This window comes from Erinaceus europaeus, chromosome X (assembly GCF_950295315.1).
Source record: "Erinaceus europaeus chromosome X, mEriEur2.1, whole genome shotgun sequence".
Classification (NCBI taxonomy): Eukaryota; Metazoa; Chordata; class Mammalia; order Eulipotyphla; family Erinaceidae; genus Erinaceus; species Erinaceus europaeus.
The window spans coordinates 1,800,170-1,812,929 of NC_080185.1; the positions used below are offsets into that span (position 1 = coordinate 1,800,170).

General features: G+C 61.9%; 2 protein-coding genes across 5 annotated transcripts; both read left to right on the plus strand.

Moving 5' to 3' along the window:
- Positions 1-822: 822 nt before the first annotated feature.
- On the plus strand, positions 823-6,183 carry RENBP (renin binding protein). 4 transcript variants are annotated; one of them, XM_060182898.1, is made up of 10 exons: positions 823-996; positions 1,119-1,194; positions 1,285-1,360; positions 1,502-1,674; positions 1,823-2,047; positions 2,391-2,472; positions 2,636-2,811; positions 4,083-4,214; positions 5,845-5,950; positions 6,044-6,183. In XM_060182898.1, exons 1-10 carry the CDS (start codon positions 890-892, stop codon positions 6,148-6,150), a joined length of 1,260 nt encoding a protein of 419 aa, XP_060038881.1. In that variant the 5' UTR covers positions 823-889; the 3' UTR covers positions 6,151-6,183. The 4 variants fall into 4 exon arrangements, with proteins under 4 accessions (XP_060038881.1, XP_060038883.1, XP_060038882.1 ...); XM_060182899.1 differs by having other exon boundaries at positions 834-996; positions 5,863-5,950; XM_060182900.1 differs by lacking the exons at positions 5,845-5,950; positions 6,044-6,183 and adding an exon at positions 4,451-4,943.
- A 30-nt stretch (positions 6,184-6,213) lies between these two features.
- NAA10 (N-alpha-acetyltransferase 10, NatA catalytic subunit) lies at positions 6,214-9,655 on the plus strand. The gene is made up of 8 exons (XM_060182903.1): positions 6,214-6,347; positions 6,466-6,564; positions 6,713-6,771; positions 7,916-7,961; positions 8,061-8,176; positions 8,295-8,339; positions 8,897-8,981; positions 9,352-9,655. Exons 1-8 carry the CDS (start codon positions 6,327-6,329, stop codon positions 9,586-9,588), a joined length of 708 nt encoding a protein of 235 aa, XP_060038886.1. The 5' UTR covers positions 6,214-6,326; the 3' UTR covers positions 9,589-9,655.
- The last annotated feature ends 3,105 nt before the right edge of the window (positions 9,656-12,760 follow it).

Consider the following 12,760-nt stretch of genomic DNA (forward strand, 5'->3'; position numbering starts at 1 on the left):
ACCCAGACGGCCGCCCCCTCTCTAGAAGCCCAGCACTGAGGGCAGAGGGGGCACAGTTGAGCCAGCCACCCCACCCTCAGCATCAGACCGGGGAGAGAGCAGCAGAGCCACACTGACCGTATCTGGGAGGTGGAAAGAGGCTTGCAGAACTTGGGGACCTGGGGGCGGGGACACCCCACGCAGCACTTACTTGAATCCAGCCGGCCCGCAAAGCCCACCCCGGGGGGAGTCGGTCACATTGTCAGAGAGCCCCGGCTTCAGGCATTTCCCGCTGTTGTCTATTGTGCCCATGCTGCCCAGGCCCCAGTTCAGGGCAGGGAGGGGTGGCGGGGTGGGTGGTGAGTTGGTCACAACACCGGCTGTCGGTCCGGGTCGGGTCAGTCCTGTCCAGTCCTGGATGCTCACCTGCTCACCGGGCATTTACCACCAACAGGAGCTGGCCCAGCCCAGCCCAGCCCGCCACCCCCCAACCCAACCCTTCGGACCTCCTGGAGACCCAGAGAAACTCCAGCCCCTTGGCCTCAGCCCAGCTGATCTTGGGGGCGGAGCCGCACCAGCCAGGCCCCGCCCTTTTGTGTGCCTGCCCCAGGCCCTGTGGAACCCCCGGAGGGGGGTGGGTGGGGCTTGCCTGGGTCAGCTGAGTGACAGTCACGGGACCGCAGGCTGCCCTGCCTGCCTGCCTTCCTGGAGGGTGCAGGAGGGTGCACTGGGGTCTCCGGGAGCGACGGACCAGTAGTGAGGCTGGGGGGGGAGTGTTGTTCTGGAGGACTCCAAGAGCGAGCGCAGCCCACTGCTGGGTTGGGGGTGCTCTGGGAGCTGAGACTTGAGGCCTAGGGAGACCCTGGGGCCCCAGCCAGAGGCACTCCCAAGTGCCAAGTTTCCCCGGGACATGGAGAAAGCGCAGGAGACGTTGCAGGCCTGGAAGGGGCGCGTGGAGCAGGAGCTGGACCGCGTGATGGCTTTCTGGCTGGAGCACTCCCACGACCACGAGCACGGGTGCGCCTCACCTTTGGGGGGGCCCTCAGCAGGATAGCAAGGCTCAGCTGCTGGCTCCTGCAGGCGGGGGTGTGGGCCCAAGTCCTCAGCCCCCGGCCCTCTGCTGACACCCAGTCTCACAGGGGCTTCTTCTCCTGCCTGGGCCGCGGTGGGCAGCTGTACGACGACCTCAAGTATGTCTGGCTGCAGGGGCGACAGGTAGGGATCAGCCATGCTACAGGCTCCTCCTCTCACTCCCCTGCTGCGGCCAGGGGCCTCAGCCGCACCCCTCCCGACCCCCTCCGACAGGTGTGGATGTACTGCCACCTGTACCGCAAGCTGGAGCGCTTCCGCCGCCCGGAGCTCCTGGAGGCCGCTAAAGCAGGTGTCTGCCCCAAGCCGCGCTGGCCCAATGAGCCGGCCCCGCGTCCTCGACACGGCTAGCAGCAGCCAAGGGCCTGGGGGAAGGGTGGGGGCCGCAGGGTGTCCTCACCTGAGTGCTACATACCAGCCTCCCACCCACCAGGGGGGGAGTTTCTGCTGCGTTTTGCCCGAGTGGCACCGCCTGGGCAGAAGTGCGCCTTTGTGCTGACGCGGGCCGGCAGCCCGGTCAAGGTGCAGCGGACCATCTTCAGCGAGTGCTTCTACACCATGGCTATGGACGAGCTGTGGAAGGTCACGGGGGATGCCCGCTACCAGGTCAGTGCCTTTCACCTCCTGAAGCCGAGCCGCCTGGGAGCAGCCACCCTCCTCCCCTGGGCCTGAGGGCCCTGCACAGGGCAGGCCCTGGGCCACTAGACCTCCGAGGCTGGGCTGCAGCCCGGGCCCTGGCCTCCCACATCCGCAGGGTGAAGCACTGGACATGATGGCGCAGATTGTGCACTGGGTGCAAGAAGACCCGGCCGGGCTGGGTCGGTCTCAACTGGCGGGCACACCAGCCTCGGAGCCCATGGCCATTCCCATGATGTTGCTCGGCCTGGTGGAGCAGCTCGGGGAGGAGGATGAGGGGCTGGCACGGCACTATGCGGAGCTGGGGGACTGGTGCGCCCACAGGATCCTGCAGCACGTGCAGGTGGGGAGCTGGGGGTCTTCTAGGCTGCAGGGGCCTCCCTCCCTTAGAGAAACAGGCCCCCACAGGTGGCCTAGAGCCCCAGGAAGGTGGGGAGGCAGGGAGTCAACACACGTCTTCTCCAGAGCGGAGAGTCGTGGGGGGGGGGGGCGAGAAGACTGAGGGTGACAGGAACACCAGCTCCCTGAGTCTACTCGGAGTCCACCCACTGCCTGCCCGCCCCCGTCAAGGCTCCCCCTCTCCCTGCTGGATGACCTCTGCAGCCAGGCCTGCCGTCCCAGGAGGGAGACAGTTAGTTCCCCGTTGCTTGGTTTGGGGCCTGAGGGCTGCCCCGCTACCTCTACAGAGGGATGGGCAGGCGGTGCTGGAAAACATCTCTGAGGATGGCCGCGAGCTTCCCGGCTGCCTGGGGAGGCACCAGAACCCTGGTGAGTGGCAGAGCCGCCTTCTGCCTGCACCTTCCAGGACCCACAGGAGCTTTCTGCAGGGTGTGGCTGGGGGGTGCAGAGCAGCCCCCCTCAGGGGCTTGGGTATAGGAGCCCCCACCTGCCTTACTTCTAGCCCCCCCCCCCCCCCGGCTGCCGCCCCCAGGTCACGCCCTGGAAGCTGGCTGGTTCCTGCTCCGCTATGCTCTCCGGAAAGGTGACCCTGCACTTCGGGCCCATGTCATCGACAAGTTCCTGTTGCTGCCTTTCCGCTCGGGCTGGGACCCGGAGCACGGGGGGCTCTTCTACTTCCAGGATGCCGATGGCCTGTGCCCCACCCAGGTAGGGTGGTGCCCCGTGCTGTACTTGCCATTGTCCAGGCTTTCTATCTGCGGGGCCGGGTGCTGTCAGCTGTGGGGCCGCAGGTGTGAAGCCCGGGCTGTGGACGTGGGCACAGGGAGGGAGCCCTGGTCTCCTGAGAGACCGCGAGGCGTCTGTGCCTGTAGGGGAAGAGCAGTGCTTCAGATGGCAGCTTTGTGGTCTGCTGAGAACTAATGTTGAAAACCTTTTTCATTTAACTTTCCCTGGTAAGAATGTAGCCTTAAAGTTACATTTTTAACCTTAAAGTTAATGTTCACCAAACTTTAAACACACACATACACATGGTCTTCGATACACAAGGAGAAAAACTTTTGTTATGAAGACATGTCATTTTAGACACGAATTTAGATCTGAACCGTCTTAGTTGAACCATTTTTACTCACACGGTTTAAGACTACTGAAAGCAGAGAGGTTAGGCAGGAGCAGGCTTAAGATATTTAGAGAGTGGGGGGGGGAGAAAGAAATGGTAGGGAAGTTTTGTTTGGGGGGCTCTGTGAACTAATTTTTCAGATTCTGCTATTTTGTATCAGGAGTCTGTCCGGGAGGGCGTCCTGCCTCTGGCAAAAGTGGCAGAGGGAGGGGCCGCAGAAGCTGTGGCGGCAGCCTAAGGCATGTCTGCCAAAATAGGCATGTCTGCCAAAATAGGCGTCTCTGGGCGACAGCCTCATGGTCAGGTAGACTACGGCTGCTTCTCAGGCCAGAGTCAGTGCTCCTTAAAGGAGACACGGGAGGGGACCCCGCACATCCCCCAAGCACTGCCATCATGGTCAAGAGAATCCACCGTGCAGCCCCAAGTGAAACGTCTCTGAGATAGAAAGCCTGTCCCATGTCCGCAGAGGGTCAAGTGGCTGTATACTTACCCGCCTCTGGGCGGGTGGAGCCCCACGTTCAGGCACCAGGTGTTGAAAACCTTTTTCATTTAACTTTGCCTGGTAAGAATGTAGCCTTAAAGTTACATTTTTAACCTTAAAGTTAATGTTTACCAAACTTTAAACACACACACACACATACACAGCAGGCCCTTGTGTGCAGAGGGCTCTAGATGGGATGGCACAGGTGGGTTCGAGTTCAAGGCTCAAGGGAGCGCACCCCGCCACTGCCCTTGTAGGGGCTGCATTGGGTCAGGAAGTCGCCCCCCCCCCCCCGCCCTTCAGCTCCAGCCCGGGCCATGTGTGTGCAGCCTGAAGGGAGGCTGGGGCTGAAGCCCCACTGATGTGGCCCCATGATCACAGCTGGAGTGGAGCATGAAGCTGTGGTGGCCGCACAGCGAGGCTATGGTGGCCTTCCTCATGGGCTACAGTGACAGTGGGGACCCTGTCTTGCTGCGCCTCTTCAGCCAGGTGGCTGAATACACTTTCCGCCAGGTGAGTGCCAGCTCAGCTCAGTGGCGACACAGCGAACAGGCAGGCCCAGATGGGAGTGCTGGGAGGCTGGGAGGAAGGAGGGGTTAGGGAAGACCCCAGGAGCCCCCCCCCCCCCCCCCCCCGTGTGTGGCTGCTCAGCCGGCTGCTGTGCTGTGCCTGTGAGTGAATGCACATCGGTGCTGTGTCAAAAACCAGTCCAAACTGCTCGTGTGAAACTGTGACCAGGCACTTGGCAGGTGCCACCCATACTGGCTACCAGCCCACAGCAAACACAGGACGGAGTGCAGTCCCAAGTCATGGGTCAGCCGATGTCACTCTACGAACCACAGTGCTATTCAACAAGATGAAAATGGCCGGCGTGCAGCCATCACCAGGTTGGGACTGGGTGGTGGTGCACCAGGCAGAAAGCACACAGCACCACCTGTGCCCAAGGACTTGAGTTCAAGCCCCCAGTCCCGCATGAGCTGTGGGGCGCGGTGCTGTGGGTGTCTCTCCTTCTCTCTGTCTCCCTTTCTGTCTCTCACACTCAATCAGAAGCAAAAGAACAGGAAAAAAAATACAGCCCCGGTGGGAAGTCTGGTGCCAACAAAGAGACATTCACAGGGTTATAATCAACAGGCAGACTGTCATGCACTGACCAGCATGAAACAGAAAAAGCAAACAGTCTGAAATCCAAGGCTGAGCTGCAAGGCAAGGATTCAGCTCTTCTTGACCTGCCCCTGTGGACAGGGTCAAGCTGCAGCTGCCCCAGCAAGGTGTGGACAACGGGAGGCGAAGGCAGCACAGCACTGTCAGCCCTGGACAGGAAGCAAGGCTCCACGGTGGCGCAGACCCAGAACAGAGCCTGCTTGGCACGGTTGTGGTGCTGGAGATGGAACTCCATCACCGGGGTGTGCAGGTTGCCATCAAGCCACCTTCTGCCTGTCCCTCCCCCCACCCCCAAAACAATGAGAAGCAGGTGGAGGCCTGGCTCCTCCCTGGGGGGGGGGGGAGTCTCCCAGCAGCCTCACTGATGGAAAGGAGCCTCCTCCACGGGGTGGGTGCTCTATGGCCCAGCCAGTTCCCAGCCTGAAATGACAGTGACAGTGGCCGTCAGTGTCACTGAGTCCCTACGGGCATGTGTGTGTTAAGGATAAGACCTAGGCTGGGACAGGTGTCAAGTGGGGGTCGGTCCAGGCTGGAAGCGCAGGGGTACGCAGAGCTGCGGGAGGGGCGCTGCCTCTGGGTGGGGTGGTGCTCCGGGCTGGCGTTACCGTTACCCGCGGCCTGGGTGGCATCCACCCCATCTGCTGCCAGGCAGTGTCCTCTGCAGTGGCGGCACCGGCACCGCTGCCTTTTAAGACCAGCCAACTCCACAGACCGGTCACCCCAGGCGCGTGTGCGCGTGCGCGCGTGCGCGCTGGCGCTCAGGCCCTTTTTGTCTTGCCCTGGGGTGGGGGGCGGGGGTCCCCTTGCCTGGCTGCCCAGCTGCCCAGCTGCCCACCGCACGCAGCGCCTGCCCTGTCGAGAGGAGCGGGGCGAGGCCTCGCGTTTCTAGCCCTGGCCGTGGGGCCTCACTAGCTGGCGGCTGTGCCTGGGGGGGGGGGCGGTTGCGGGGCTCCGGGAGCCCTCCCTGCCCGCGGCCTGCCAGGTCTCGTCCCTCTTCCAGTTTCGCGACCCCGAGCACGGGGAGTGGTTCGGCTACCTGAGCCGCGAGGGGAAGGTGGCCCTCACCATCAAGGGGGGCCCCTTCAAAGGTGAGCGGGGACCGGCGCGGGAGGCAGGAGCACCGGCGAGGCCCAGGCCCAGGCCCAGGCCCCGACACCGCAACCCGCGCCCCGTGCCCGCAGGTTGCTTCCACGTCCCGCGGTGCCTGGCTCTGTGCGAGGAGATGCTGACCATCCTGCTGCGGGCCCGGGCCCCGCCCCCGCCCCCGCCCCCGCCCGCGCCTCAATAAAGCCGAATCCGCAACCGCGACTGCACGCCTCTGTGGGTCCCTGTGCGCATGAGCCAACCGCGGGCCCCGCCCCTTCCGCCGCCGCGCGCCACCGCCCCGCCCCTTCCGCCGCCGCGCGCCGCCGCCGGCCTCAGGTACCGCGCGCCGCCGGGTCGCTCTGCTGTCCGGTCGCCGCCATGAACATCCGCAACGCGAGGGTGAGGCCCGGGCGCGGGCGGCGAGGCCGCGGGCTGGGCGGACGGGCGGGCGCGCGCGGGGAGCTGGGCGGCGGGGGCGCGGGGGGCGCCGCGTGGGGCCTGACGCCGGTCCCCGCAGCCCGAGGACCTGATGAACATGCAGCACTGCAACCTGCTGTGCCTGCCCGAGAATTACCAGATGAAGTACTACTTCTACCACGGCCTCTCGTGGCCTCAGGTGCGCGGGCTGCCGGCGGGGGCGGCACCGGGGGCGGGGGCCACGCTGGGCCGTGAGGCCTTCCCGGCGACGGGGAGGGGGGCGAAGCTGTCAGCAGTCAGCGACCGCCACGCTGACCCCGAGCGGCTCTGCTTGTCCCCGTCGCCAGCTCTCCTACATCGCTGAGGACGAGAACGGGAAGATCGTGGGCTACGTCCTGGCCAAAATGTGAGTCACCCGTGCGGAGCTCGGGCCTGCCGGGCTGTGGGGTCGTGTGCCGCCCCCTCGTCGGGCGGCTGTGCGGGCCGTCCTTGGCTTTCAGAGCGCTTTTCCATAGTGCCCGCCAGCACAGTCTCGGTCTAGTGCTTGTGCGATTCCGCAAATGGCCTCCCTGGCCCAAGTTTTAGATATGTATATATTATATATATATATATATATTATATATTTTATATACATATATTCTATATATGTATATATTATATATATATTCTATATATATATATATATAGAATATATATATATACTTATTTCCTCTTGTTGCGCTTGTTGTTTTATTGTTGTAGTGATTATTATTGATGTCGTCGTTGTTGGATAGGATGAAGAGAAATGGAGAGAGGAGGGGAAGACAGAGGGGGAGAAAGACAGACACCCGCAGACCTGCTTCACCGCCTGTGAAGGGACTCCCCTGCAGGTGGGGAGCCGGGGGCTCGAACCAGGACCTTTATGCCGGTCTTTGCGCCACCTGCGCTTAAGCCACCTGCGCTTAACGTGCTGTGCTACCGCCGACTCCTCTAGTTGCCTCTGTGGCAGGCACTAAACCCGCCTCGGTTCACTCGGTCTTTGCTCCCCTGGTGGTGGCTAGGCACAAGACTTCTTTCTGTGCCTGAAGCTCCAGTGGCGCAGGCCCAATCCTCAACACCACCCCGCCCCAGCCCCAACGTTGAGGCCCATGGCATCTAGCCACGGACTCCAAGGTGCTTGTTCCAGACAGCCCTGGAATGACAGAGAGGGCGTAGCCTTTCCCGACCCACTTTTTAAAAAAAAAAATATATATAAATATATGTATATATATATATATATATATATTTATTTATGAGAAAGACAGGAGGAGAGAGAAAGAACCAGACATCACTCTGGCACATGTGCTGCCAGGGATCGAACTCGGGACCTCACGCTTGAGAGTCCAAAGCTGTATCACTGCACCACCTCCCGGACCACTCCCGACCCACTTTTTACCGAGTGGGGCACACAGAAGGTCCCCCTGAGACAGGGTGGCTGCTGTCCGGGGTTTGGAGGGTCCCGGCTCGACCGGCCCCTGGCGGGGTGGGGGAGACACCGGCCCAGGGCAGCCCCTCCTTCCTTCTCACACCAGGGAAGAGGACCCAGATGACGTGCCGCATGGACACATCACCTCTCTGGTGCGTAGGGCATGGCCGGGCTCTGGGGTGGGTGGCAGTGCACCAGGTTGGGATGGGAGTAGGGTGGCAGCCTTGCCCACCCTGCCCGTGTCCCACCAGGCCGTGAAGCGTTCCCACCGGCGCCTCGGCCTGGCTCAGAAGCTGATGGACCAGGCCTCTCGGGCCATGATCGAAAACTTCAATGCTAAATACGTGTCCTTGCACGTCCGGAAGAGGTGGGCCCCGCGTGTGGCTGGGGGTGGGCACGAGGGCCTGGCTTTGGGAAGAGGCCTGGGCCGGGGCCCTGCCCAGCCGGTGTCAACAGCTTGGCACCCACCGCTTTCTTCCCTGCAGCAACCGGGCCGCACTACACCTCTACTCCAACACTCTCAACTTCCAGTGAGTACGGCGGCTTCCTGTGCGGGCCGGCTGCGGTGACTGGGAGGGGGCACCGGGACTCCTCTGCCGGCTGAGGCCCGACGGGCCCAGGCCTTCCAGGGAAGGGGAGAGGCGAGAGCACGGCGTTGGAGAAGGCTGAGCAGAAAGGGCAGGGGAGGCGCCGGGGCCCTGGCCGGGCCAGTGTGCAGTGGGCCGCCCCGGGAGGGCCCACGGAGCCTGGGCCCGGCCGGCTTTGGTGCTGAGTGCAGGGACGGGCCTGTGGACGGAGGAGCACTGGCCCGGATGCAGGTGGCTCTGGCATGCCACCCTTCCCGGGCCTCAGACCTCCCTGGCGCGGGCTCAGCCCTGAGCTGCCTGCACCCAGGCCCGTGGCCCGGCTGCACGGCTGCACGGCTGCACGTGCTCGGTGAGTGAGAGGAACAGGGCCGGGAGGGTGTGGCTGCACTCACGGGTGACTGCACAGACAGCTTCTAGGTGGGCCCAGCAAAGTGGGGCTCTGAGGGGCCCGCGCCCATTAATGTGTGGTGCCAGGCGACTGAAGCCTGCCCCCTTCCCAGGATCAGCGAGGTCGAGCCCAAGTACTATGCAGATGGGGAGGACGCCTACGCCATGAAGCGGGACCTCACCCAGATGGCTGACGAGGTGAGTCGGTGGCAGCGACAGAATCGAGGAGCACGGCGGAGGCCTCCCTTCCCCTGGCTGTCCCCTGCGGCACCTGACGGGTGACGAGAGAGAGACGGCAGGAGTCCCGGGGTGCTCTGAGAGAACTGGGCCCGAGGGCAGCAAGGGTGGGACAGCCCTGGCCTGGCTGGGGAGGCAGCACGGGGCCTGCGCACCAGATGGCTTTGCAGCCACTGGCCGGCCAGCAGGAAGGGGCAGGGCCAGACCCTGGCCCGATCGTGCCTCGCCTGCTCCCGGCTCCACCCTGGGGTGGCAAGAGTGGGAGAGGGCCTACGTGAGGACTTAGCTGCCGTGTCCTCCCTCCTGCGCCACTCTGGGTTCCTGGCGGCAGCTGAGGCGGCACCTGGAGCTGAAGGAGAAGGGCAGGCACGTGATGCTGAGCTCCATCGAGAACAAGGTGGAGAGCAAGGGCAGCGTGCTCCCAGGCTCGGGAGACGCCTGCCGCGAGGAGAAGGGCCTGGCCGCCGAGGATAGCGGTGGGGACAGCAAAGACCTCAGCGAGGTCAGCGAGGCCACAGAGAGCACCGACGTCAAGGACAGCTCGGAAGCCTCCGACTCGGCCTCCTAGAGATCCTCTGCCTGCGGTGGCGTGCCCTGCCTGAGCTTTCCAATAAAGCACATGAGGCGTCGGCCTGTCCGTCTGCGAGAGCAGTGTGTGTTGGGGCTGGGGCTGGGGCTGGGCGTCCTCTCCTGGCCTCTGGGCCCTGTGGGTGTGAGCCGCACGGCTGGCCTTTGGCGCGGGTGTCCTGCTTGGGGTACCCAGTGGGGAGGAAGAGCCTGGCGTGACTGATGCGGGCTCCCAGGCTGGGGCCTTGCCTTCTGAAAGCTGCTCGGCTTGGGGCTGTCCCATTGCCTCCTCCCCGGCCCAGGTGCTAGGAGTCTTGTGCCACGCGTGCCGTCACACGCGCTCACGGCTGCACCCAGAGCTAAGTCCACATCTGAAAGTAATCACGAGATTTTGCGTGAGTTTCTGGAACACTTCACACACTTGGCTTTTAAATTCTGTATGAGAGGGATGAGAGCACTTGCTCTGCTCTGGCGACGTGCTGGGGATCAAACCTTCGACCTCAGACACGCAAGCCCTGTGCTCTACTCTTGAGCAGTCTGCCAGGCAGGTGTTAGTCTTAAATGTTTCGTTTCTTTTCTTTTTCTTTTTTTTAATTATTGGGAATTAGTATTTTACATTCGACAGTAAATACAATAGTTTGTACATGCATAACATTTCCCAGTTTTCCATACAAGAATACAACCCCCACTAGGTCCTTTATCATCCTTTTGGGACCTGTGTTCTCTCCCCTCCGCCCCCCCCCCCCCACCCAAACCCCAGAGTCTTTTACTTTGGTGCAATACGCCAATTCCAGTTGAGGTTCTGCTTGTGTTTTCCCTTCTGATCTTGTTTTTCAACTTCTGCCTGAGAGCTCATCCCATATGCATCCTTCTGTTTCTGACTTACTTCACTTAACATGAATTTTTCAAGGTCCTTGTGCTTTATGCCACATGCGCTTAGCCCGCTGCGCTACTGCCCAACTCCTTACCAGCCCATTTTTAACATGAGAGCCAGAGTGTTGCTGCACATGCGATGCTCAGAGATTGGACTCAGGGCCTCGTGTCTTTAGTCCCAATGTTCTGAGCTGCTGTGGGCCCACCCTGGCAGCCTGTCTTAGTAGTTTTCGGTTTGCAGGAAAACTTAGCAGAATACCATGTCACTCTTTCCCTAATTGACATTTTGAATCCAGTGGTATATTAAAATTAATGAGCCACTGTGGAGACGTTACTATTAAATCTGGTACATTGTGTGCTAGAGGTTCATTCTGGAGATCTGTTTCCGGTAGGTGATCTATTTTTCAAACAACAGATTTATTATGGAGAGAGAAAACCAGAACACTACACCGGCACATGTGGGTTCAACTTGGGACCTCATGCTTGAAGGTCCAGTGCGTTTGTGCACTGCACCACCTCCTGAGTACAGTGTTTTGTTTCTGATCAATCTTGAACATGTGTGACTTGACAACTCCAGGCTCCTTTTCCATTCTGACAAAGACAACATTGCTGGTGGGGGTGGGGAGATAGCATAATGGTGAAGCCAGGAGACTCATGCCTGAGGCTGGGTCCCAGGTTCAGTCCCCACCCCACCAGCCAGAGCTGAGCAGGGCTCTGTTTAAAAATAACAAAAAAGAAAGTGGAAGAGCTGCTGCTTGATGCTACAGCACTCCTTGTGCTCCGTGTAACCCTAGCTGGTAAGCTCTCTGGCCCCTAGTGGAAACTTTCTGCTCCCTCTTTATGTTGCACAGGCCGCGGGGTCTGATAAGCGCAGCGTCAGGTGCCATCATTCCACGTTCTGCAGAAGGAGCACTGGGAGAAGCTGCCACCGGCTTGCTCTCGCTGCCCTACAAAGCCCTCACTGGCCCCATGTCGCTGCGGGCAGTGGCCTGTGCCGCCCTCTCCTGGCAGAGAGCAGCACTCCCAGCTCCAGCGTTTGCTGTCCTGTCAGCGCTGCAGCTCGGCGGCTCTGGCTAGCGCCCGCCACGTGACCAACAAACTGCGGGAGCGGAGACCCGAGAGGCCCGGAAGATCCCCGCCGCGGTTGGGGGAGGAGTTCCGCCCTTCCGCGCATGCGCCAGTCTCTCGGTTCGCAGGCCTGAGCTAGCTTTGTTCCCAGGCTCTGATTGGTCAGGCGCCCGCGCGGCCGAGCATGCGCGGTGTTTCAGGCGAGCATGCGCAGTGCCTAGGCCGCACCCCGCCCCGGTGGGAAGCCGCTCGTGGAGGCTGTGGGGCCTCCGGTTTCCTCAGCCCCGCCCCCGCCCCCTCCGCGCCCCGTGTCTGTGGAGGGCCTCTTGCGCTCAGCGCCTTGAGCTCGGCCGCGCCGCCCGCTGCTGCTGGGTTTCCTGGGCGGAGAAGGGAGCTGCGGGGGCAACAGAGGGAAGGGGGAGGAGGGAGGCTGCGGGCCCCAGCGGCCCTTGCGGCCCAGCACCTCGGGTGTGTGTGTATGTGCGCGCGCGCGTGTGTTGTGAGTGTGTGCGTGCGCGCGCGCGTGTTGTGAGTGTGTGCGTGCGCGCGCGCGCGTGTTGTGAGTGTGTGCGTGCTCTGTGAGTGCGTGTGCGCGCGCGCGCGCGCGTGTGTGTCGCGGATCTGCGGGAAGGGGGGGTCCGCCACCCGGGTTATCTGGCCTTGCTTTGACCTGCAGCAGCCTCGCCGTCCCTCGGCCTCTGGTCTGCCCCATGCAGCAGTCGTGGGCACAGCAACCCTGCAGCCACCCTCGGGACAGTGGACACTTGTCAGCGGGCTTGGCAAGGCCCTGCAGCCCCGTCCTCCCTGTGGGATGTGGCGTTTAGATCTCCGGAGACAGTGCGGCAGAGGAAAGAACAAGAGGGTCTCACATGGCAACCAAGTGTTCTCGGAGCCAAAGCTAGCGAGGGTTTCAGCGGTGGCTGAGTGGGGCATCACAGATATATCGGCAGCCACAAAAGGACTCAGGAGAGGGGCCGGGCGGTGGTGCGCCCTGCTAAGCGTGCCTGCTACCGTGCCCAAAGACCTGGGTGAGGGCCCTGGGTCTCCACTTGCAGCCAGGGGAAGTTGTAGGGCTGCAGGTATCTCTCACCTCTCTGCCCCTACCCTCTCAATTTCTCCCTGTTCTTTTTCTTTCTTCCTTCCTTCTCCTCCTCCTTAATCTCTGTTCTATCAAATAAAAAGGGGGGGGGAGGAAAAAAGAACCATTGGGAACAGTGGATTAGTTGTGCAAA

Bases quoted from the DNA above. Each gene is read 5' to 3' on its own strand.
- RENBP (XM_060182898.1), top strand. From the start codon at position 890: ATGGAGAAAGCGCAGGAGACGTTGCAGGCCTGGAAGGGGCGCGTGGAG. The intron at 997-1,118 runs GTGCGCCTCACC...CCAGTCTCACAG, and splicing joins TCCCACGACCACGAGCACGG to GGGCTTCTTCTCCTGCCTGG. The intron at 2,048-2,390 runs GTGGGGAGCTGG...CTACCTCTACAG, and splicing joins GGATCCTGCAGCACGTGCAG to AGGGATGGGCAGGCGGTGCT.
- NAA10 (XM_060182903.1), top strand. From the start codon at position 6,327: ATGAACATCCGCAACGCGAGG. The intron at 6,565-6,712 runs GTGCGCGGGCTG...CCCCGTCGCCAG, and splicing joins ACGGCCTCTCGTGGCCTCAG to CTCTCCTACATCGCTGAGGA. The intron at 8,982-9,351 runs GTGAGTCGGTGG...TCCTGGCGGCAG, and splicing joins TCACCCAGATGGCTGACGAG to CTGAGGCGGCACCTGGAGCT.